Below are 25,377 nucleotides of genomic sequence, written 5' to 3' on the forward strand. Positions count from 1 at the left end.
GGAATTGATAAGAAGTAGTTTGGGAAAGAGGAAAGAAGAAGATTTAAAAAAATAAAAAAGAAAAGAAAAAAAATGGGAGACTGTGATCAGGCAGGAGACTAGAACAAAGCCATACACTAGTGATTTAGGGTATATTTTGATCTGTTAGAAGAAACTGTATCTCAAAATTTTAAAGAGAGAACAACTTATGCCAAATATATGCCAAAAATAAGGGTAACTACTATGAAGGGATAAAATATGACTCTAAAAATGAAAAATAAAAAATGTTTTTTTAAAAAAGGGATTGATAAGATGTTGGTTGAAAAAGGGAAAAAGAAAAATTCAAAAAACCCCCACAAAAAACAGTAAAAGAATTAACTTTGAAAAACTAATGAATCATGGTAAAAAAGCCATGAATTCTATGTGCAGTATTCCCCTAGCGCTGGAGTTCTCCCTTTCTCCTTGATCGGTAAACTTGGTCTTGGCTTGCTGGCTGTTCGTGCTGATCTTCTGGGGGAGGGGCCTGTTGCCGTGGTTCCCAAATGTCTTTGCCGGAGGCAGAATTGTCCTGCCCTTGTCGGTCCGGGCTAAGCAAGCTGCTTGGGTTTGCTCTCAGGAGCTTTTGTTCCCTGCAAGCCCTCGGTACAGCTTTGGAGGACCAGGGTGAAAATGGTGGCCTCCCACTCTCTGCCCGGAGGAGCTGAGAACTCGGGGCCCCGCTCCTCAGTGCGCCCCCAGACAAAAGCAGTCACTCCCATCTCACCGGTCTCTGGCTGCACTCCGTGCTCACCCGGCCTGTGACCGAGCGTTTTTATCTGTGGCACCCAACCCCATATGGAGTCTCCAAACCCAGCAGATCCCTGCGGTGCGCTCCCGCGCCGCTCCTCCCAGGGAAGGAAGGGGAGTCTCCCCAGCTCTGCTGCTTGTTGAGTCCCTGCTGGAGGCGCAGTGGCCCAACTGGGCCGCGGATCACAGTTTATGGCAACCCCGAGCTGCGATCCCGCGCCTCGGCTCCGTCTCTGCAGCTGGCTTCCCCGCTCCGATACCTGGGAGCTCTGCTGCTCTCAGGCAGCCCCGGTCTTCCTGTGACCCCGAGGGTCCTGAGACCACACTGTCCCGCGAGGGTTCCACCTCCCGCTTAGCCACTGGAGCGACGTCCCTCCGCCGAGCCGACTTCTAAAAGTTCCGATTTTGTGCTCCGCGGCTCTAGCACTTGCCAGAAGCGGCCGACGGAGGCCCCTTCCCCTGCCATCTGTCCTCCCGAATATCGCCTCGGATTCACTTCTCCGCACGCCCTACCTTCCAGTAAGTGGTTGCTTCTCTGTTCAGTTGTTGCTACTCTCTTCTTTGATCTCCTGTTGAGTTCGTAGGTGTTCAGAATGGTTTGATCCCTCTTCAGCTGAATTCCTGAGACCAGACGAAATCCAGGTCTCCTACTCCTCTGCCATCGTGCTCCACCCCCCCAATACTGTTCTTAATCATTCTTATTCATTCAACACACATTTGGATGCTAGAGTGATCACATCATCTCATAATTAGATTATATGTCTAGGCAGGATGCTGACTATGCATACAAGGACCATATCTGAATTTTTTTTGTACTCCCAGAGCTTATGTGCAGAGGTAAGCACAGAATAGACATTCCATAAATGTTGGCTAATTGTGAACTAAAAAATTGAAAATAAAGATCAGGGTGTCATGAACTATGAGAATCATATCAGAAGACTATAGATGGGTCTGATGAGAGGAACAGGAAGGAAAAGGGGAAAAAGAAGTGGAGAGTCTACTGTAAATCTCCAAAAAGCACATGGACTTTGGAGCCAAAGAACAAATTGTTCCATTGTTCTGGCAGAAGTTGCCAGCACCCATTTTCCAATAGATGTGGGCACCAGGATCCTTTGTCCCCAGTGCATTTCACATTTGTTATCACATCCTAATCTTTGGATTACATCAGCAAAGCCACTAATCGCTTTTTAAATTGACTGCAGAGTGGATATTAAAGGCCATAATTCTTGCCAGGAGGAAAAACAAACAGAATCCATGGATGTATAAGGGCCCAAGTTGGTACAAGGCTAAGAAGCCCATGTGCCTGTGGTGAAAAGTTCAGGGAGATCAGGGTATAAAAGAGAGACCCAATCTCGCTCTGTGTGTCCCAGCCCTTGGGTGTGCCACTGTGTCCTGGTGTGTCTGTGGGCCACTAAAATCAGCACCATGAAGATCCTGGTCTTGGTATTGATTTGTCTACACCTCTCAGAAGGTGTGGAAAGGTATGTATGGGGATTCAGTTTCACTGTGAATTTCAGCCCTAAGGGAGCATCACAAGCTAGGGGAGAGCAAAGGCCTTCCCCTGCAGATCTTATGGAAAGGCAGGCAGATTGCGTCTTGGTACATGAACCCAAAAACCGCAGGGACCCTAGACTTGAAATCGATGATGATGATGATGATGATGATGATGATGATGATGATGTGTGTGTGTGTGTGAGTAAAGGTGGGTTGGTGTTTTGTTAGCCAAGAAGGAAGGATGTACAATATCTATAAAACTTAGAGGAGGGACTGGGAAAGAACAGGTATTTATTCTGTGGAAACAGTGTATGTAAGCAGGAAACCCCAAATATATGTTATAGTGGGTTTTCAGGCTGGAAATACTGGAGTGACTGCAGAACTTGCTACAATCCAGAAGGATTTCTTATAAGAGCCTCTTCTTGAGTAGAAGTAGGTTTAAAAACTCCAGATCAGATCATTGAAGTGATTTCTTTAATGGGGAAGGTGAAACTCACTCCTTTTGTTTGCCCTAATCTCTGCAGAATCATTCTGAAGAAAGGCAAGTCCATCCGCCAGGTAATGGAAGAGCGGGGTGTATTAGAGACATTCCTGAAGAACCACCCAAAGGTTGATCCAGCCGCCAAGTATCTTTACAGTAATGATGCTGTTGCTTATGAACCTTTCACCAATTACCTGAATGTAAGTGAAGGAGAGGTGGCGTCCATAACCCTTGGCTAATAACCATTCTTGGATACTTACTTAGACCTCTCATCAGCTCTGATTTTGGACTTTTTACTAAACCTAAGTCTCACTTTCCTGTGGAAAGTCTCTGGATAAGTTATGAGTTGGTACCACTTAACACTATTGTATTCCCATTCCTTCCTTCTTCTCATTACTGGCTCATTCTCTGAAGCTCCATTTATACGGTTAAGAGATCCACAGTGACCATATTCAAGTCAATTGAGAGAGCCAAAGGCAGTCCCAGTGATGGGCTGCCGGGGAAAGAAGGAAAGCACATGCTAAGCTTCCAAGCAAAATCTCCAGTGGCTCCAGGTGCCATAGATCTCCCTGTTTGGAAACATACACTGGTACTCAGAGCAAGTATTTGAGTGTTCCTGAGGCTGCAGTGTCTCCTCAGGGCATCTCAACACACTGGTGTCCTATGGACTGTCCTTAGATGTTACATGAGTGTCAGATCTAGAAGCCACCCTAGGGATCTCCTATTTTGACTTCCACTTTCTATAGATGGTGGAAGGAGAGGCAGGTAACTGACATGACGGGTCCAAATTCACTTAGAACTTAAACTGTGGCTCAGTGAAGTTCTCTTCTTGCTTTCCATGCTACTTCTCATTACTAAACTAAGTTTCACCTTCCTGTGGATTTCCTGGCACCTTAGCTACTGTGTGACCAGAGGGAGGGGAATGGTGGGGAAATATCTAACACTGGAAGAAAAAGAAGGATGTGTGTGTGTGTGTGTGTGTGTGTGTGTGTGTGTGTGTGTGTGAGATGTGGGGAGGGGGTTGGGCACTGGGAATGGAGAAAAAGTGATTGCTTTTCCAAGTTTGCATGTTCTGGCATATAAGGTAAATCCATGGTGTTATCACCTGATACAAAGTAGAAAATGCTTTGGAAGAAGAGACTGGCTTGCCAGACCAGTTCTCACCTAGTCAAAGTCTTTCAATTAGGGACAAAAATGGGGAATATTGAGGGGATCTGGCTCTAGATGTGAAGGAGAACTTCTGGAAAGAGAAGAATATACTTTGTCCAAAATGTGGTTTCTAGTGAGTCAACATCTTCCCCATCCTTAGGACAAGGCTTGGCTACTTAATGAGAGTGACAAACTTTTCTTTGCAGTCCTACTACTTTGGAGAGATCAGCATTGGGACACCGCCACAAAATTTCCTGGTCCTCTTTGACACAGGCTCCTCCAACCTGTGGGTGCCCTCCACCTACTGCCAGAGCCAGGCCTGCTGTGAGTATACCACCGTCATCACCCACCCATGGATAGGAGCAGAGGGCAGGGCAGAGTCAGGATTGAGCACAATTTCAGCATCCAAGTCCAGAGTTCTTGGTGCAGACCCATGATCTCATCCTCCTTAAATTCAGACCATCTGGAAATTTGGCCCTTGGTCTACATTTCACAAGTGCTACAGTTCTGGAGAGAGACAGCAGAAATAGACCAAGGCTTCCATTCTTTTCTACATTGTTCCCTTTCCTCAGCTTTCTCCTGTGGGCCCCAATTCCTGTCACTTTGAGTTGAGCCATCCCTCAGGAAATGGAAGGAAGGGGCAACATCTGTTTCCCAAAGGGACAGACTTTTCTGGGGCTACAGATTGTCTTCAGCACAAAGGATCTGAGGCTGAGGCCCAATCCCCGGCTCGGTCTGACGGTCTCAGGCCATCAAGGATAACTGTCCTCCAAGTTTTTGGGAAAATGTGTTGACATTAACTTTCCATTCTATCCTTGCACAGCCAGTCACAACAGGTTCAACCCCAGCAGTTCCTCTACCTACAGAAACAATGGGCAAACCTATACACTGTATTATGGAAGTGGCAGCCTGACTGTGCTCCTGGGATATGACACTGTTAATGTAAGTGCTGTTCTCATCCTTCTGTGGGTCTGCTCTTTGGCTCCCCTTTTTTAGAGGCTAAAGCTGTCAGAGAGACCCATGATTACTAGGTAGGCACGAACGCCCAGAAGCTGATGGTTGGAAAAGATACCAAAGGCCATCTAATTAAACCTTTCTCCCAAGACAGGACTTGGTCCCACAGCAGTCCTGACTGCAGGGAGCTCTTTACATTGTGCCTCCCTGTGACTTTGCTCCCTGGTACTGACCTCTGTAGCCACATGGAGCACATCTGCTTCCTCCTGCACATGACTTTACGCTAGGTATTTGAAGATCTTCCTTTCACTATTTTCTTTCCTTTTACATCAATCACCCACAGTTCCTATGTATTTGTGCACATGGATTGTTCAATAGAAAGCCAGCCACTGTCCTTTCACTGTCCATGGAAGTGGAAACTCTTAACTCCAGAACACAACAGCCTCTGCTTCCCCAACACCCACACTCTTCTTTCCAAGACATACATGGTTGGATGATGCTGTTGTCTCTTCATCTTCCATACCCCACCCATGATTGAGCTAAGCATGAAAGAAGCCAACTTCCTCTCCCCAAAAAAGGGTCTAGATTCCATTCCCTGGGCACCTAAGTCTGGGAAGGCTTTATCCACCTGAACTGTTGATCTTTTTTCCCTGCTTGTCCCAGGTTCAGAACATCGTCATCAATAACCAGCTATTTGGTCTGAGTGAGATTGAGCCCAGCAATCCCTTCTATTATGCAAACTTTGATGGTATTCTGGGAATGGCCTACCCCAACCTGGCAGTGGGGAATGCCCAAACAGTCATGCAGAGCATGGTGCAGCAAGGCCAGCTCACCCAGCCCATCTTCAGTTTCTACTTCTCTCGGTGAGCACCCTTGCCCTGGGTAGGTCTCAGCAAATGAGGCTGTGGGAGCTTTCAGCAAGTCAACATCAGACAAGGCCAAGTTTTTAACATATCTTGACACAATGAGTATAACCGGCTATGTGCATTTCATGCATTTCTGAAAATTCGTAATTACATTTTTGTAGGAATTTTATTTTAATGTAGTAGAGGAGTTTTTTTTTTAGGATTTTATTTATTTATTTGAGAGAGAGGGTATGAGCAGGGAGGAGGGGCAGAGGGAGAGGGAGAAACAGACTCCCCACTGAGCAGGGAAGCCCGATGTGGGGCTGGATCCCAGAACCCTGGGATCATGACTTGAGCCAAAGATAGACACCCCATCCACTGAGCCACCCAGGAGCCCCTGCACTAGAAGAATTTTTAATTTAGGCCAAAGCCATAAGATGACTCTTTCCTTAAAAATGAACTATAGTCCCTCAAGATTTAGTTAGTAAATGTGGACATTGTTGTATTAGATTTGCATAGCTGTAGGGCTTTAGAACAAGCCACATGATTACTTACTAATATAGTAAAATCAGATTTATAATAAAGATAATTATAAATGATATTTGTAATAACATATTTGGCCCTACAAAGAGTTCTTATAGTTATTACTTCACATGACATCTCAAAAATCTTGCCATTGGCCCCATTTTTCCACTGAGGCAATGCAGGCTCAGACAGGTGGTCAATATTGAGCAAGGTCTGATAAGTGTGAAGCCACGACTCAAACACAAATATCTTGGTCACAAATCCAGTACTTTTCTTACTCTACTGGCTTTGAGCTTTCATGGCAAACTTTACTTACAGATTCTTTTTCCTAATCACATGATCCTCAGGGAACCTGAGGCCAAATATCTTTCTTCAGTGACTGGCAGGCCCAGAGTAGGGAACAGAGGAGGCCTGAATCCCCTTAACACTGTCTAGTTACCAACTTGAACATGACAGGAGCATCCCCTTCACTGCACACAGGAGATCTCTCTCTGTCAGGCCCCAATTCCAGACACTCTCTGAGGTGTTTCTTCTTGTTCTCACTTTGTCCCCAGAAGGGTTTCCCTGGGATGCTTTGTTTTGTTTTCAGGGGCCTGGTTTCCAATTCTATCTCCTCTTTTATGGGCATAGTTTATATTTCCAGTTCTCTGATACTCTGGGTGTTCCTCTGAGGAGGCTCCTCTCCCTTGTGCCTTGAGCCTGGTGGAGTCTGAAGAGCAGGTCAGAGGACAAGACCCCTCGTCCTGTGGTTCCTCTGTGTCTGAAAGAGAGAGGGATGGTGAGAGGGGAGGAAGGAGCTGCCTGATCGTGTGTATTGTGGGAACTCATGCTCTTCTCCTTTTCTCCATAGCCAACCAACCTATAAGTATGGTGGGGAGCTCATCTTGGGAGGTGTGGACTCCCAATTTTATTCTGGTGAGATCGTCTGGACTCCTGTCACCCGGGAAATGTACTGGCAGATTGCCATCGATGAGTAAGTACAGGGAAAGTTCCTATGGATTATGGACACCCCTAGGATGTTCCTCCAGTGTGACAATATTTCCTGTTCTTGCATTGGCATAAACTTCTGAAAGAATCAGCAAACCCTCAGGCTGATTGTTCTGGAGCTCAGTAGACATCTAGCATTTAGGCATCTAGCGCTTGCCTAAACTTTTTGACTTGGTCACTGAAACTTGTCATGTCAGCAGGTTGGTCATTCCTAGGCTTCTGTGAATCCATGTCTTTGTTCCTGGGAGCTTCATTATCCCAAGGAGCACAGTCCTTACCAAGTCCTTCATCAGTAAAAGTAACAGCTATCATTGATGTTTTTGATGTGCCAGATACTGTGCTAAATATTTTATATATATTTTTGCATGTACATTCCACTACAACACTATGAGGTGGTCAGTAGTATATTTCACTGTGTAGATAAAGGAATCAAGGCTCAGAGGTTCAGTAACTTATCCAAAGTCACACATTTCACAAATTTCAAAATTTGAGCCCAAGCATATCTGTTCCCAGAGCTTAGGACCGTGAATCGGTTACTTCTACACTCCAAGCCTTCAGGAAATCTCCCATCACCACCAATTAAAGATATACTTCTTTGGCCTTTACTCAAGACCATACAACAGCTGGGCACTACCTATCAGTGGACATGGCACATGTTTGTGGCAGAGGCACCTGATTCTCTTCCACTGCTCTTTCCCTCAGGTTTCTCATTGGTACCCAGGCCACTGGCTTGTGCTTCCAAGGCTGCCAGGCCGTTGTGGATACAGGGACCTATGTGCTAGCTGTTCCCCAGCAGTTCATGAGCTCCTTCCTGCAGGCAACCAGAGCCCAGGAGGCTCAGAATGGTGATGTGAGTAACCAGAAGCCAAGGGTTTCTCTGTACATGCACATAGTCTCAGCACAGGAGGAAGGGTTGGGGGGCGGGGGGAACCTGAGCTCCTGGAAGATCAGATCAGGTTAGGGACACAGCATGGCCTTTCAGGCAAGGAGGCATAAGAGGAGGGAATAACACCAACTCCAACTGTGAGTATGGGCTGAATGATTGTCAGGAGTGGTGGCTGTTCCATTGCAGCCCCTTGGAACACATCTCACCTTGGTGTGGCACTGTCATTTGACTCTATGAACAGAGCCAGGCATATTGCATTTCTCCATTCCACTTGGGTTTCTTTCTTCCCTGGGAATACTCCTTTGGCTTTTACTCTGAGCAGCCTCCTGTGCCCACCCCTGTTCCCCTATACTTGCTTCTGCAGTTTGCTCCTCCTGCATGCAAGAGTCTAGTCAGACTAAATCTTGGTCCCTCAGGGTGTGTGTGTGTGTGTGTGTGTGTGTGTGTGTGTGTGTGTTTGTGATGAGTACGTGGGTAGGTACACACTTATGTGAGAACATGCTTCACACAGGATGTGCCCATGCTTCTTCTCTGTAAGTGGTACTTTCTGGCAGTAGAAATTCGTGTTCTGGAATGAGCCTAACTCCTTGTGGCCATATCAACACAATCAAAATCTCAGAGCTGAGATGTGTCCGGGGAGGCCCAGGAAAGCAAAAGCATCTGGTCGGTGTTGTACTTGGGAATCAGCCTTTGCCTTCCATGCTCTCAACCAACCTCTCCTGGAAGGTCAGGAAGAGAGTCTCACAGGGAATGGGGGACTCGGGCCCTTTGTCTGGGCCCCCAGTCCCCTGGCACTCTACAGCTCTGCTTCTCTTCTGTCTCAGTATGTGGTCAACTGCAGCTCCCTACAGAGCATGCCCACCATTACCTTCGTCATCAGCGGGACCCAATTACCTCTGCCTCCCTCTGCCTATGTCTTCAACGTACGTATGCACTCCAGGCTCCAGGGAAATGGGTTTGGGTGGGCACAAACAGCTGTTGTGTGTCCCAGCTCACATCTGAGCACCTATGGGGAGTCACCAGTGGCAGGGCTGAGGGTGAACAAGAAGCCAGAGACCCCAGAGGTGTCAAGGAACATAGGGTGGGAAGTTCCTGTAGGGAAAGGCGTCTCCATGCACCTGGTTATATCCTGATGTTCTTTGTCTGCAGAATAATGGCTACTGCACGCTTGGGATTGAGGCCACTTACCTGCCCTCCCCCACTGGGCAGCCCCTGTGGATTCTGGGAGATGTTTTCCTCAAGGAATATTACACTGTCTACGACATTGGGAACAACAGGATGGGTTTTGCTGTCTCTAAGTAGACTAGCAAGAGGCAGCTGTCTCCAACCTCCCAGCAGAACTCTGGGATTGCCCTACTGTTTCTCTGGGCTGACAGCAGCATTTTAGACTAGTCTGATCCCTCTGTGCACTAGAATCTTACTTCCTGCAACTAATAAATCAAGAATCTCCAAACGTCCTTGCTGTTCCTTCTAAATGTCTTCTTTGTGTTTTGCTTGTAGTAGTTTATTCTAGATTGAAAGTCAGCAACAGGGGCGCCTGGGTGGCTCAGTTCGTTGAGCGACTGCCTTCGGCTCGGGTCATGATCCTGGAGTCCCGGGATCGAGTCCCGCATCGGGCTCCCTGCTCAGCAGGGAGTCTGCTTCTCCCTCTGACCCTCATGATCTATCTCATTCTCTCTCTCAAATAAATAAATGAAATCTTAAAAAAAAAAAAAGTTAGCAACAGTTCTTTGGGGGAATCTGTGAATTGCCCAATGGGCGAGAACACAGAGCAGAGGTCTCTGAGTGAGGACCCACACATAGATTTTAAGGACACAATAGTACCTACATAAAGTACTCTGGTGGAGGTGACCAGCCCTCCCAGCACTCTCCCTTCCAACACATTCTTCTCTCCATTCTTGAATGTTAGAGAAGAAAAAGAAACCTTGGAGAACATTTCAAACTGGTGCTCTGAGGCCAACTCAGATGACAAAATGGTGTTTCTTCTTGAAGAAAGCAGCACAGTTTTAATGAATTTTTTCTGGTATTTTCACAGACCCCTTTCTTCCCTACTCACTATGGGTGCTCTCAGGCTGCTCACGTATGTCCTTTGCCTGCCTGGGCCTGAAAGCTTTTGAGTTTAGAACCCCAATCTCATTTTACAGTGGAAGAAAGTGGGGTGTGGACAGGTAATCATACAGTTAGTGTTAAAATCAGATCCAGATCAATTGTGTTAAATATTTTTATTGTGTTGCTATATGATAAAGTCTGCTATGTGCAAGCCACAGAGGCATGCGATTACAAATGAGACATGGCATTGACTCACTAGCAATTTTCTATCAAGTACAGTGTATTGCTCTTGAGCATGTTTCCTGTCTGAAATAAGCCCAGTAGCTGAACTTGCATTCCACAGTAGGTTATGAACAATCATCTGCAGTGGGTTCTTCTAAGGCAGTAATTTTGCCTTTAGGGAGGTCAAAACTGGTATTGCTCTGGGACCCAAAGTTCTTTCAAGAAATGTAATTAGAAGGATTTACCTGGAAAGAAAGATGCAAAGAATTCTCAATCTAGATGTTTGTGGGTGGTAGTGGTAGAGGGAGGTGTACATTTTTCTACATCATTGCATCATTCCCCTTCACCAACACACAATGGAGTTGATCTTGTGGAATTGGCTAATGTCTGCACTCTGACAATTCCTTTTTCTTTCTGTTGTGTTTCTCTTATGGGAGATATAGCCTTCATTTGTCAAAGGGAAGGAAGCTCAGCTCAGCCCCAATTCACCTGCATCCTCATCCCTGCCCCATCAGCCACTGTTTCTGCCTCAGTCTCACCTCTATTCATGGCCTCAACTATAAAGAGCAAAGATCTTGAGATGGAGATATAATCGCTACAAAGTTCTCAGCACTGAAATACAACAAATCCAAGTTATCATGAGTATCCTGAAATTCATCAGCAGGGACAAACCGCAGACACTGGAACAACATATGGTATTGGTAAAGCCAGACCCAGCAATTCTGTCTGCTCCTGGATTCTAGAAAATAGCACCCAACAGAAGCTGTCCACAGTTTATGGTCTGTTCCACCTTGTCTATCATGGTAGGACAGGGACAAGATTTATTAATATGGGAGTGTTCCCTACCTTCCAATATGCCACTCTGTCCCCACCACACTAATAAAGATCTTCTCTGTCTGATTCTTGTATCTTATGTGACAGAGACTGAAGGACTTGGACAGAAAGAGAGAGAGAGAGGAAGAGAGGAAGAGAGATGCTAGTGGGTCAAAAAAGGTGAAAGGAATGAGGAGTAAATGAGATTTTTAAAAAGCTGGAAGGTAACAGGGAAGAGAGAAGGGATAGAAACTCTGGGTGGGAGAGGTGAAGATAAGGCTTTGGAATCTGAAGTTTCTTGGGGGGGATGTTCCACAGCAACATAGGATTGATGAAGGGGAACATAGGATGAAGATTTTTGAGAAATGTTGCTTATGCCTACAAATTAGAGACTTTTTAATGTTCTGTAAGCGATACAAAAATTGGAATTCCTCTTTAATTGTTTTTAGCTGCTGTAATGCATTTTTTAAATGTGAATTCACGCAGAAAGTGGCCACATGGACCCCAGTCCATATTTGGGTTATACTTGTAAAACACATTCTAGAGTTTTCTTTCCATTTACTGCTTATGCCATCACCACTGATGAAATATCATTAATTTATTCCTAAGGTATTTATTGAAATCTGTGTAAGTAAAATCTTCCCTGATCCCTGACATCTTCCTGCGTGTCCTCTGCCTACCCCTCCATGAGAGGTTATTACTCCTCCTTCCCTCCCCCCATAGCACTTTGTACCTCTGACAGTTCACCACACATTGCACTGTATTGTACCCATTGCACGTCTGCCTCCACAACTCGATTATGATCAAGAGAAAAGAGACTGTTCATTTTTCTCTTTCGGTCCCCAGATCTGACATGTCTTGTGATAACAAGTGCTTAGCATTGCCTGCTATACAACCACATTCATGATAATACAAGTGACATAAAGACTGTTACAGCGAATGGTGCCTGGGGGTGGCAGGAAAGAGGAAGTATCACAAAGGAAACCATGTTAGATTTCGCCTTCAAGTATGTGTAGGAACTCACTGGGTAGAGAAAGTTAGAAAGGGATCTCATGCAGAAACTGGCATAAGGACAGCACAGAGGCAGGAGAGAGCTTGTGTAATTGTAGAGCATCAGGAAATCCCGACTGGCTGGACACAAGGTACTGGAGAGGATAGTAGGAAACGAGGCAGCCAAGGTGGGTTACGGTCAGAGGGGCAGGGCCTTGCTAAATGTCTGGACTTGATTCTCCTGTCAAACGGACCCATGTAGGTTTCAGTGGAGAAGAGACCTATGATCAGATATTTGAGGAAGAGGGCTCTGCTGGCAGGGCTCCTCTGCTGTTCCCTAGTCCTCACCTGGGGTCCCCCAGGGTCTAGCTTCCATAAAGACTCAACTTCAGATAGAGGCATATCCTTTGTTCCTGGTAGAGTTTCTGCTCTAGGACTCTGGCCATTTTCCTAGGCTCACCATCATGGCTGGAAGAGCTAAATAGAAATGGAAGACCCCTTTGTATCTGACACCTAAATCCAGAATTTAGAGCCAACCAATAGTAGTGAGCTCTTGGCTTCCCCCTTTCTTAGTTCCACTTTGACCCAGCTCTTACTGTACAAATGTCACCAGAAATCTCAAAATCTCCTCTTTGCACCATCATGGTAGAGGTTTTGATTAAGGCCTGCTTCCATGTGCCATTCACCATCAAAGACATGTGCAGAAGAATATTACCTTGTTGAGAAGATTTGATGTGTAATGAGTTCTCTGCACTTGGCTACAGCAGGTAGAGGCTCTGACAGGAAAATAGGCTGGGCGGTTGGTGGGAGGTGGGGCTCAGGAATGGACAAATGTAGACCCAGAAGCAGGCTTTAGGCTGGATTTCTGGTACTCTGCCTTCCGCAGCTGTTCCACTTTCACAGAGATAATGAGGCCCTTCTAGGCTCAGACCTTACGTAGAGAGCCCAGAGCCCCAGGCCTTTGTGCTGGACTGCAGCTGAGATGGGGTGGTGCTGCTTTGAGCTGGTAAGTCACACAGACCCCAGACCTTTTGTCTCTCCAGCAAGGAGCAGGGAGCAGGGATCCAGCCCCCAGCTTCAACTGGCCAAGGCTCAGGTTAGATTTTTCCATGCCATTTCTCTCTTGTCCTGTTATATACTTCCACCAGGCCTCTGCTTTTTCAGGCTGCTGTGCTCTCTGCCTCTTTTCACATGCTCAGATACCAGAATGTAAAAGTGAGTTTCTCTGTGGGTTGCTAGAAGGTGCTAGAAAGTACAGCATGTCTAAGGCCTAGAGGGTGTGTTCCAGGAAGTCAGGTATTCCGGATACGTCTACAGCAGGGCACTGTTTCTGTAGCTTCCAGACCAGGAGATGAGGTTATTTTGATTCCTGCGATATTCCCAGTCCTTGCCACTCTTCCTGACACATGGTAGGAACTCAATTAATATGATGACCTACAAATGGCATGGATGAAGGAATGGGAAGTGGGGAATTTCTGATCCAGTGAGTTTAATATCAGTCTGGGGAAAGGACAAATTCCTGACCTGCCCATTGCATGTCAGAAACTCAGAAATCTGGAAGAGTTTCTAAAATATAAATGTTTTACTCTGCCTGTAAGTACCCTCCGTGTGTAGCAAGCCCATGAATAAGCCCAAGGTAGTCATCCAATCCTTGATATGGAGAGGCCAGCAGCCCCCTTTCCAGGGCTAGCGGTAGAATACATAAAACTGGAACCTGGGAATTAGAGCATGAGGACAGAGACCCATGACTATTTCAGTAAAATGGAGCCACCCCCTTGAACACTGGGCAGGAACCCAGGCCCATCTATGCATGTATATGACAAACCAGCACATGGACACAGAAGAGTCTGATGTAGCCTTTCTGTTCTCACACAGTAGTGATGAGCCCCTTCCCTCCCTGGGCCCCATGCTGGCAGACAAGAGAGCAGGGCAGTGCGGGGGGGCGAAGAGCAGCTCTGTCCTCAGTCCTGGATCTATGGTCCGGAGGAGCACGTGAAGGTGGTCACAGCTCCTCAATTGTAAAACAGGCTTAGGTAGGCCACACGGTTCCGGTGCTTTCTGAAGTCCTTGTCGGTGGACAACTGCAACGAAGGAATGTTGTCTAGGTCAATATTCTAATGAGAACCCTCCGCCTCCTGTCCTTCTGGCTGTGCAAAATAGAAGTGCGCATCACTGCTGTTGTGGCCCAGCTGTAGCCCACCCTATATGAGCCTCGTCTTAGGATTCTGTCAACGTACAGCTAGTCTCTGTCATGCTGCTGTGCTGTCATGCTAGGGCTTGGTAAATCTCCAAGTATAACTGGTAAACTTCTCAACAACAAAGATTATGTGTTTGATTCCTGTTACTCATAGGTCTAGCATGATGATGTTGCTACGTTAGGCATTTAACAAATAGCTGTGGAATTAATCCAAGGTTCCTCTTAAAAAACAGCACCTCTGGAATTATGATAGCTCACATGGGTGGAGCATTTATTATGTTATATGTACTATGTCAAATGCTTTTCTATATTTGCTTGATCTTTAAAACCTTATCAGCTTGATTCTATTATTACATCCATTTTAAAGAAATGAAAACTGAGGCTTGGAAAAATTGCCGGAGATCACACAGCCAGCAATATGGGAGCTAGCATTTGAACCCAGGCAGTCTGTCCCCTGAATCCATTTTCTTACCAGAATGCTCTACAGCGCCCTGATGACCTAATACTCTAGTGGTGTATGGAAAGAGTACGGGCTTAGGAGTCACAAGATCTAGATTCAAGTCGTCAACTTGCACAAGTCACTTAATCCCTTAGAGCCTGATTTTCCTCCTCTGTCACCGAGGTATAGTTGTCCGGTTCCTGCACCAGAAGATTATTTGAGGATCAAGTAAGAAAATGTGACTTTTGTCAGTCATACCCACCTTTAAAAATCTAACAAAACGGTGCAACTCTCCAAAAAGATTCTCATATGCATGTCTGCACAAAACTGCACATGCATATGCTGTCAGGGGAACAAGGACTTCCCGAAGCTCATTCAGACACTCCTGGATAAGAACCCTTGGTACATATGAAAGTACAAGAGAGAGGGCTCTACACAAGTCCAGGCTTTTTACCTCAGCTTTTAGGGTTCTTTTCTGTAGACATGGAATCTGAGCCCAGTCTGGAGATCCAAATTTCATTGGCCAGGTGATTTTGGGGGGTGGCTTCACCTGCGGGTTGTATGTGCCAGGGCTAGAAATAAAAATACAAAGCATCACGTGTGATGACTTAGGGACCATATAGGAACTCCGTCAGTACCACAGCTATCCCTGAACTCGGCCTAATTCCTTGAGAAAAAGTAACAGCCCATTTAACTTTTTAATGTGGGGCAAGTGTGGGGTTCCCTTGCCTGTTAATGTATTTCTGATAAGCTGTGAGTGTTAAAGATATATAGTCTTGGGGCGCCTGGGTGGCTCAGTGAGTTAAGCATCTGCCTTCGGCTCAGGTCATGGTCCTGGGGTCCTGGGACTGAGCTCCACGTTGGGCTCCCTGCTCAGCGGGGAGCCTGCTTCTCCTTCTCCCTCTGCCACTCCCCCTGCTTGTGCTCTTTCTCTCTCTCTCTCTCTCTCAAATAAATAAAATCTTTAAAAAAAAGAGAGATCTAGTCTTGACATCCCAGTTAGGATTAAAATGAACTCTAGTTTGAAAAATATTTCTGCAACCCAGTATCCTTGGCTGAGAGACCAAAAGATCCCAGGAGTGGCGGGTGAGAAAAGAGCCTACCATAGTCATGAATAAGTACTGCCTGTGATCGGAAACTGGGGGTAAAAGTGTAATGATAATTCAATCAGCAATCTCAGGACAAGGAGGCAGAACCAGTTAAAGTTTGACTGATGTGGCATTATAATTGCCTTTGTTCATAACACTTGGTCTTTTGTGTAGACTCTTTGCTGTTGTGTTGGAAATAGTATTTAGAATGGACCAAAGGTCAACACTTCCACTTCCTTAATGCAACCTTGAGAAAGTTACACTCACTCACTGATCGGTGGATTTCTCACGAGCAAAACAAAGACCTTGACCCTTTGCCCCGCGGTTCCACACTTGCTGAATGGCTTCCTGAAGCACGTGGTCTACAAGGGCCATGCGCTCAGCCCCAGCACTCCTGCTCTGTTTTCAGTTCCTCTTTGCTCTCCACACTCTAGCCACACCAGCCTCCTCCTTATTCCTCCCACCAGTCCCTCCCCAGCTTACAGCTTTTGCACTTGCAGCTCCTCCTGCCTGGGAAGCCCTAGCCCAGATCTTCACAGGGCTGGCTCAGTCTTGTCATTCAGACTTCAGGTCAAGTGTCGTTGCCCCTAAAGACATTCCTGGACATCCTTGCCAAAGTAGCGCCATCCATCCATCACCACCACCCTGTTCACTGTCTTCACAGCACATCACTGGGTCACCACACCGCCTGGTGTGCCTGTGGCAAACCTAGCTCATGGCTACGGTCTTGCCTTAATTAGTAAGCTCACTCTCAGAAGTGTCACTGTCTGACTGCTAAATTATATGGTAACCGTCCTTATTACCATTGAGTTTTTTTTTTTTTTTGAGTGTATTTGCTTCTCATCTGTCCAGATTTGAGAGCGTAAGTTCCAAGGAATGAGGAACCTTGTGTGAGGGGTTTAATGCAAAATCTCTGGACCCCTTGGAAGTGCCTGGCACATTTATAGCTATTGATTGAGTGAAACACTATGATTTAGAACTCTATAATGCCAGATATCTGGAAGGTCAGAGGTTGGCTCTTTAAAGATGGGTGGGTGGTTTCTTATTCAGCTGGCATGGTTTGGATGGAACCCCTCCTTTATACATCCTTTCCTATTGCTGTTTGATGAAATGCTCCAGGAGAGAGGAGACATACCCAGGATAATAACTGCCCTTTGAGTATGTCCTAAATCGAGGCAACAAGGCATTAAATGGAGCAAAATTTTGTTTGTGTATTTGCTCCTGAGGATTTGCAGCCTGGTACATGCCGGGGTAAAGCATCATGTCCTGTTTGTCAGAAAAAGATAAACATGTTAGAGGGTGATATATATATACATATAAAGCCTCTAATTAAAGAAAACAAACTCATCCTCTTCTTGTATCAGCTATAGTTTCACCACCCCAGCTATAGATATAAGGCTACAGGAGGCAGAAATCCAATAGAAGTGTGGGGTTCAGCTATCTAAAGACACATAAGCTGGGGCTGTAGAAAGAGATCTGCAGGAGTTAAACGACCAAGGTGACTTGTTGCACCTGCTGCCCCCACCATCCCACTCAGAGATTTTTTAGAGCCAGTACCCCTCTCTTTGAGCTCCACTGTCAGAAAAATATCCAACAACAGATTAGGATCTATACTGGAGACTTTTAGACTTGAAATCCAATCACACAAAAGGGTTTAAAAGTAGCAGTTTGTTTTTTAAGTGGCAAGATAATAGAAACAAAGCTTTGGTACTTAATGTCAGCTGTGTCAGCCCTGAAGCCCGGTCTTGATACCATTTCTTTGAAGAATTGTTTTCACGCTCCCGGGGCTCTCACACACATTTGAGATGCTAACAACCAAGCTTTTCAGATAGACTTCTTCATAGCGTTTGTCTAAATATTTTTCTTGAATTTCAGGACACAATTTTTGGTAACTTTCCGCTCTCCCCGCTTTGCTTCCCGAGGCAAATACATGCAGCAACGTGGATCACACTAAAATCAAAGCACATTCAAGCCATTTCTAACCTTGTTGATTTCCTTAAACCTCTCAGCTGTTCTGGCACCAAAAGTATATCCTTTTCTACTGGTCGGGATCTTAGAGAGGTTGTATGCCAATCCATATACCTTCAGGTAGTATATTTAAAAAAAAAAAAGAAAGAAAGAAGATACACAGAGAATATTATAGTCATCAAAACAGAGTGAACTCAAAATGTTGGTATCTGAATCTTCCGCAGAAGTTGCTTTCTTTTTTGACCCCTCTGAGTGAAGACCATAGAAACAATTACATAAGCAAGGCAGGTATACCAGTCTGCAAAGAAATGTGGCTGGCTAGGTAGAGTAAATGACATTCTGGTGCATTCCAGTGAATCCAGTCCCGTAAGCTCCACAGAGCTGAATTTGCCGTAATCCCACCCTCAGTCTGATGACATTTCATAAACTGATCTAGCAGCACAGCAACATTCCCAGTTTGGACTAATGGGAGGCATTGGTTTGGAGCTTTTGAAGGTGGGAATGGAGTGGGGACAATATAGAGGACTATATGAAGAAAGGCTTGCGTTTCGTGGGTGGTGGAAGTGGGGAGCAAGGGTCCTTTAATTTCCTACATTGGATCTGACAGCTGGCTGCAGAGGACCAGGGCACCTTCTCATGTTGCCACCCCAAAGATCACAAATTCCATCGAATTTTTCTTCCATGGAACCTGGGTATTTGCAGATAGTCAGGGAACTGGGACCCACCCAAGGGAAGGTGTATACTCACATCTTCTGCAATGTAACATCCTGGCCCTCTGTGGGGCGCTCCTCGAAGAGGAAGAAACTTGTTCCCCAACAAGTTTGGGGGGTGGTGGTGAGGAAAGAGCTTCCGCTGTTGACGTGTACCAAAGGGGTAGTTAACCAGCAACTCTGAAGATCAAGAAAGAGCAGAAACTCCACATGAGGAAGGCCCCTGGATCCAAGTGAGCGCTCTGGGGGCGCGCGGGCTGTAGGTAGGCCGAGACGGGACTGGGGTTTTGTTCCCAATCGAGAACAAAAACTAGACCGAACCCCGTGGAGGGGACGGACTGCATCCCCCCGCCCGCCAGCCTCCCCACTCTTCCTCCTGCCCTCTACCCTTGATTCCTCTATCCCAGCCCAGCGAACCCGCTTTGCCTAAACACATCGCGCGCGTGGCCCGGGCAAGCATTTGTGTACCGCGTTGCTAAGGGAACGCAGGGGGACGCAAGGGGTGTGGCTCCGCGCGCGCCTGCGCAGTGGGGCGGGACTCCTGCACCCCTTGGTCCCGGGCGGAGAGCAGGGTGAACTCTGTGGCTGGGTGCTGGTGGGGGTTTGCTGGACTCGCGGCTACAGCAGCTGCGCGGGTGAGGGGTTAAGCAGAAGGGCTTTGGAAGTTGGGCCACCGGGAATGCGCTGCTGAAGAGGGAGGGACGCAGGGTTCAGAATGCCCCGAAATCTGGACTGCCAGGATCAGGGACCTAGGAAAACGCAGCCCCTGCAGTGATGGCGGGTGGCGTGGGCTCCCAGGACAACGCCCACAGCAGGGGAATCGGGGACTAAATGGAGCTTAGCCCAGACAGTTCCCTATTAGGCCCCTCTTAGACCCATTTTTCTGCAGGGTGCCCCCTTCTACCTCTAAACGTGGCACGCACGAGGCTTTTCTTTTCTTTCTTTCTTTTCTTTTTTTTTTAAGATTTTATTTGACAGAGAGAGAGAGAGAGAGAGAACACAACTAGGGGGAGCAGCAGGGAGAGGGAGAAGCTGACTCACGGAGCAGGGAGCCCGATGCGGGGCTCAATCCCAGCACCCTGGGATCATGACCTCAGCCGAACACCTAACGACTGAGCCACCCAGGCGCTCCACGCACGAGGTTTTAAAAGGGTTGGAAATCTTGAGTGGAGCAGGGACTGCAGAGGAATCACAGAAGTGCTTAATAGTTGTAAAATCTTGGGCAGTCACTTAAAGGTTTAAGTCCCAGTTTCCTCATCTCCAAATTGGGAATAATAATTCCTCTTTATTGGGTAACGGCAGGATTGAGAAAACGGGTTGAAAGCAATCAGGCCCTGGTACTTGGCAAGTGACAATTGCAAGAGGTTATTATTAAGATGGTACCCAGTCCCCTCAGGAGCACTCCCATCCCAACCCAAGAAGAAAGGTCATGGTGTGTGTTGACTTCTTTACCTTCTTTACCTTTACCTGTCCTGGATATTAACACCAACCTGTTTTTCTCTTGAGTTTTGGATAGCTTTAGGAGTTATCAGATGTGGGAGGCAGCAGACACAGGGTGTGACTGCGCCATGCTACCCTTTAGCCTCTAAGGATGACCCTGGGATCCACACACACCCTGGCCTAGAACTGTCTGCAAGGATGATTTCACACATTTAATGTAGGGTTTCCCAAAAAAGGTGATACTGAATCCTACAGGATATTTTGGAAACTTGAGGAAGCATTTTGCTTGTTAAAAATTACGGAGGGGATGCTCCTGGTCACCGGGCCAGGGAGGCTGGACACCCTGCAGCACATTGTCCCATCAAACAGTGCATTGTCATATGTCCTACATAAAAAGGAATCAAATAAAAATTGTACAGATATAAAGTGCCATCTCTAAAAGTAAGAACGCAAGGCATGAGTTTAACAGCAGATTACAAAAGCTGAAAAAAAGAATGAAAGAACTGGGAATTGAATCGGAAGAAAATATTCAGACCTGAAGCTTAGAGATGCAAAAGGACAGAGAATACAGGGAAAAAAAGTATAAGAGACAGATGAGAAACAATGAAAAGTTCCACTTATGTGCAGATTTTTTTTTTACAGTACAGCATTGTAAAGGTATTCTCTCACGATTTTCTTAATAGTTTATTTTCTCTAGCTTACCTTATGGTAAGAATACAGTGTATAATGCGTATAACATACAAAATACATGTTAATCAGCTCTTTATGTTATTTGTAGGGCTTCTTATCAACAGTAGACTATTAAATTTCGGGGGAATCAAAAGTTATAGGTGGATTTTCGACCGCTCAGGGGGTGAGCACTCTTAACCTCATGTGTTCAAAGGTCAACTGGATGTGTGTGTGTGTGTGTGTGTGTATAGTGAGAGAGGGAGGGAGAGAGAGAGAGAGATAGAAGTTAACATTTAACAATTAAAGAATTGGGGTAAATAGGTAAGAGAATCCTTTGTACTGTCTTTGCAACTTTTCTTTAGGTTTGAAAATGTTTTAAAATAATAATTAAAAAAAGATACCCATAGAAAAGTGAGAAATAAGCAAGATATGGAGGAAGACATAAGCACAAAAGCATCAAGACCTGCAGTGTCCATCCAATGTATGAGCCACTACCCATATTAACTATTGGGCACTTGAAATGTGGTTAATTTATTTATTATTTATTTATTTATTTGACAGAGAGAGAGAGAGAGAGAGAGAGAGAGAGACAAGCAGGGGGAGTGGTAGTCAGAGGGAGAAGTAGGCTCCCCACTGAGCAGGGAGCCCGATGTGGGATTCCATCCCAGAACCCTGGGATCATGACCTGAGCTGAAGGCAGATGCTTAACCAACTGAGCCACCCAGGCACCCAGAAATGTGGTTAATTTAAATTGAGATTTGTATAAGTGTAAAATACACATCAGAATTTAAAGACTTAGAATGAAAAGAAAGAGTACAAAATATCACATTAATAAATTTTATATTGGTTGCATGTTGAGATGATAATATTTTGGATATATCAGGTTAAATAAAACAGTAGCGAAATTAACTTTACATGTTTCTTTTTACTTTTTTAATATGGCTATTAGAAATTTAAAATTAAACACATTGCTCACATTATATTGACATTGGATAGTGTTGATCTAGGATATATAAAGCAACTATTACAGATCAATAAGACAAAACAACTTAATAAAAAATATGTAAAATACTTGAATGGGGAACTCAGAAAGAAGAATATCCAAATAACCAGTAAACATAAAAAAAGTGCTCAACTTCAGTAGTCATAAAGGAGTTAGAAATTTAAACCACAATGAGCTACCCATAAGATGGCTAAAATTATAAAGACAGATAACGCTTGGTGCTGCTAGGATGCAAAGCAGCTGGAAATCTTGAATACACTTTTAGTGTAAATGGAAATTGATACATTCACCTCGAAAACTGTTTGGCAGTATTTATACCAAAGCTGAAGTAGACATCCCTATGACCTAATAATTCCTGCTCCTTGGTATGTAGTCAGCAGGAATGCATACAAATGTGCACCACAAAGGCATGTGTAAGAACATTAAAAACAACATGATCCAAACAGTCCCATACTGGAACAACTAAATGCCCATTAATGGTAGAATGGAAAAACAAGTTGTGCAATCCTCATATGAAGGAATACTATATAGCAATAAATAGGGAAAAAAATCCTGCACATGTAACAATCTAGCTTAATCTCACAGTGTTGAATGAAATAATTTAACATGAACATTTACATACTGCATGAGTACATTTACATAAATCCAGAAATAGGCAAACTAATTTATGTGTTAGAAGTTAGAATGGGGGTACCTTTTAAGGAGGGTGGAAGCAGTAAAAGAGAGGGGACATGAGAAGGGCTTTTGGAGCGATAATGGTGTTCCATTTCTTGGACTGGGTATACTGCTTGCACTGAGGAGGTCACCTCGCATATTTCATTAATCGGTTCAGTAATGATTTGGGCCCTTTTTGGTGTGCATGATAGACCAATAAAATAGTTTATTTTTAAAAATCTGGCAATCCTAGAGGAAGCACATTAACATTTACCTCTTTTCGAAAATAACATAGTCGTACTCCTTTTCCTTTTTTTACCTCACTGGTTGGTAATTAGTTGAGTATTATCCCTACTGTAATTAAAGCTATTCACCTCTTTTTGTTATCAGGAAACAGTAAGTCTGGAGTGTTATTAATTTTCTTAAACACTGGTCTTTGTCCTGGCATCCACTTATAAATCTGCTTTTTTATTTTCCTAAACGGCTTGTATAACATTTAACCTTCTTTCTTAATTCTAGGCTCATTCATTGTTTATTATACGGTGCAAGAGTCTGACTACTTCATTGTCTTATAAAGTAGTCACATCTGAGCATTTATATATTGAAATGCATATTATTTTATTAGAAATTATTTTTCTCCTTTACAATTATGGCATTATATTATTTATGAAATTATGCGTGGCAGGTTATGTTATCCATGAATTTAATTAGGATAATAAAAGGGGTGTTACAAAATAATTTTTTACTCAAAGCAGGATGGGGTCTGAATAGGATTGAGAACCTCTGATCTAGAGAATAGGGGTTCTGCTGGAGAATAGATGTGTCTTCAGAAGGTGAAAGAAGGAGAGGAACAGAGACTTTCTAAATTCCACTTTCCAGACTTAAGTACCAGCCCCCTCTCATCTGGTGGTAGAGGAATGAACACAGGCTTTGAAGACTCTCAGAACTGGTTTCCAACAGGTACTGGTGTGTCATTTACTAGCTACATGACTTTGTGGAAGCTACTTAGCCTTGATTCATCTATAAAATGGCACAAATTTCTTGCCTCCTTAGGGCTGCCATGGGAATTTAAGAGATAACACAAGACAAATCTTACACAGCAAATGACTAGCCTATAATTGGCATTTAACAAAAGTTAATGCACTTCTGATCTACCACCTCCATGCCCAGAACCACAGGTAACTCCCAGAGTACCTCTGTCCAAAAAAAAAAAAAAAAAAAAAAAAAGTTGCCCTTTCATCTAAATGGGTGCCACTTCTTATCAAGGCTCAGGACTTGGTAAGAAGAGCACTGCCCCCTGCCCTGCCTGCATCAGGACTTTTATGTAATCCTAAGCATACCCCCTCTCTTTCCAGTTAGACTCCCATACCGAAGGAACGAGTTTTCATAGATGTACTAGAGTTTAAAGAACATGATTACCATTAGTAAAGTTCCAAAGAAATGGCTGGGTGATCCCTGGCAGGATTTTGTCACTCATGTACTCAAGTGGATCAGATGGCTTGGACCTTGAAGATCTCCAAGAAGCTCTGTACCAGATGTCCCCAGGAAGGGCCTTTGAACTGACCTGTTTCCCTCATTCAACAATGGCTCTATGAGTCACCACTCTCATGAACACATAAAGATGAAGGGTGTGACTCAGACTGGCTGCTAAGCAGCAGCCCCACCCTTGAAGCCCTCCAAGTCCTTGTGACATTGCTTTCTGAAGGGTAGCATTATGGTGAGAAGGAAGACCGAAAGGCCCCTCTTTGAAAATCAGTTCTTCTGATTATTGACAGCATAATTTGGGGCCAGGTTTTCTCACAAGATCTCAATTGCCCCACCTATAATGTGGGGACAATACCCACCATGCAGGAGATAAGTCTATATAAAGTACAAAGTCTCATGCTTGGAATACTCACCTTCTTAGTTCCTGTCTCCCTGCCTGCCCTCACCGATTTATTTATTCAACGAGCACTTATTAAACTCTTGTAATATGCCAGGCACTCTAGGCAATGGGAACATAGCAGTAAACCGAAATCCTTATCCTCACAGAGGTTAATTCTACTGAAGGAGGCAGACAATAAAAATGGTAAATACATAAGACGTATGATATGGCAGGTACCAAGAGAAAAGAAGCACCGGAAGGGCAGAAGGAATAAGGAGCTTTCAATTTTAGGTTGTGCAGCCAGGATTGGCCTCGCTCAGAAGTTGGCTTTGAGGAAGGGCCTGAAGAAAATGAGGTCAAAAGTCAAATGGAAACCTGAGGAGAGTGTTGTAGCTTGCACAAAGGCCCTGAGGCAGTAAGTGGCCTGGACTATACGAGAAACAGAAAAGAGGCTAACATAGTTGAAGTGGAGGGAATGAGAAGAGTCAAAGGAGGTGACATTAGAACCTTCATGGATCTAGAGCTGGACTGTGCCTGTCCTCTTCTTGCATGTAGTAGGTATGCAGTAAACATTCACTGGATTGACTAATTAATATGTAAATGAAGCAGGAGAAATGGGGGGCACCATTTTTTTAGGCTGCAGTAATTTCTGCATTCTAGAAATGGTGACAGAATCAGTCTTTATGGGAAAATAGTGACATCGGAAGAAGGTATTAGTCTGGGAAACCACTTTGATCTAGCAGCTGGCCACTGTGTTGTTCAAAGGTGCTTTTCTTCAGGGCGCCTGGGTGGCTCAGTCGGTTAAGCGACTGCCTTCGGCTCAGGTCGTGATCCCAGGGTCCTGGGATCGAGTCCCACATCGGGCTCCCTGCTCAGCGGGGAGCCTGCTTCTCCCTCTGCCTGCCGCTCCCCGTCTGTTCATGCTCTCTCTCTCAGATAAATAAATAAAATCTTAAAAAAAACAAAAGATGCTTTTCCTCAGAGTCAATGGCCTCTTTTGTGTCCTTCACCAAGTCCAGTTCCCTGCATCCTCGTGTCGCCCCCTCAGTGTTATTTGCCATAGTAGTGACGTAAACAGAAACTCCTTCCAAAGAGTCTGCCTAGATTCCTATGCTCTATTTAACTCTAGGCTTTCTTATTCTTCGGTTAGAAACGTAATTACGATAGTACCCAATTTTGCTGACT

The 25,377-nt window shown here is 45.0% G+C and overlaps 2 protein-coding genes across 5 annotated transcripts in view; one reads left to right on the forward strand and one right to left on the reverse strand.

Annotated features, from left to right (window-relative positions):
* OVGP1 (oviductal glycoprotein 1) overlaps positions 1 to 9,537 on the forward strand; it is a 31,536-nt gene extending 21,999 nt beyond the window's left edge. Inside the window, exons 5-12 of one of the 2 annotated variants that reach the window (XM_073896156.1) lie at positions 2,784 to 2,940; positions 4,096 to 4,213; positions 4,713 to 4,831; positions 5,507 to 5,706; positions 7,064 to 7,186; positions 7,903 to 8,050; positions 8,911 to 9,009; positions 9,236 to 9,537. In XM_073896156.1, coding sequence (XP_073752257.1) covers positions 2,784 to 2,940; positions 4,096 to 4,213; positions 4,713 to 4,831; positions 5,507 to 5,706; positions 7,064 to 7,186; positions 7,903 to 8,050; positions 8,911 to 9,009; positions 9,236 to 9,388 — 1,117 coding nt within the window. In that variant the 3' untranslated portion in view covers positions 9,389 to 9,537. Of the gene's footprint in view, positions 1 to 2,783; positions 2,941 to 4,095; positions 4,214 to 4,712; positions 4,832 to 5,506; positions 5,707 to 7,063; positions 7,187 to 7,902; positions 8,051 to 8,910; positions 9,010 to 9,235 lie in introns of those variants that run through there. The other variant, XR_012379323.1, reaches the window with a different exon arrangement.
* A 4,469-nt stretch (positions 9,538 to 14,006) lies between these two features.
* On the reverse strand, positions 14,007 to 23,902 carry CIMAP3 (ciliary microtubule associated protein 3). 3 transcript variants are annotated; one of them, XM_025872403.2, is made up of 6 exons: positions 23,748 to 23,902; positions 18,600 to 18,742; positions 17,868 to 17,966; positions 17,020 to 17,150; positions 15,251 to 15,368; positions 14,007 to 14,241 (listed from the first exon to the last, which is right to left on the reverse strand). In XM_025872403.2, exons 1-6 carry the CDS (start codon positions 23,803 to 23,805, stop codon positions 14,173 to 14,175), a joined length of 618 nt encoding a protein of 205 aa, XP_025728188.1. In that variant the 5' UTR covers positions 23,806 to 23,902; the 3' UTR covers positions 14,007 to 14,172. The 3 variants fall into 3 exon arrangements, with proteins under 3 accessions (XP_025728188.1, XP_025728189.2, XP_025728190.1); XM_025872404.2 differs by lacking the exon at positions 23,748 to 23,902 and adding an exon at positions 18,950 to 19,025; XM_025872405.1 differs by lacking the exon at positions 23,748 to 23,902 and adding an exon at positions 18,980 to 19,019.
* Between the last annotated feature and the right edge of the window lie 1,475 nt (positions 23,903 to 25,377).

The sequence above is a fragment of the Callorhinus ursinus genome, unplaced genomic scaffold (genome assembly GCF_003265705.2).
Source record: "Callorhinus ursinus isolate GAN/ISIS: 27379988/994484 unplaced genomic scaffold, GSC_fseal_2.0 scaffold9, whole genome shotgun sequence".
NCBI classification, from domain to species: domain Eukaryota; kingdom Metazoa; phylum Chordata; class Mammalia; order Carnivora; family Otariidae; genus Callorhinus; species Callorhinus ursinus.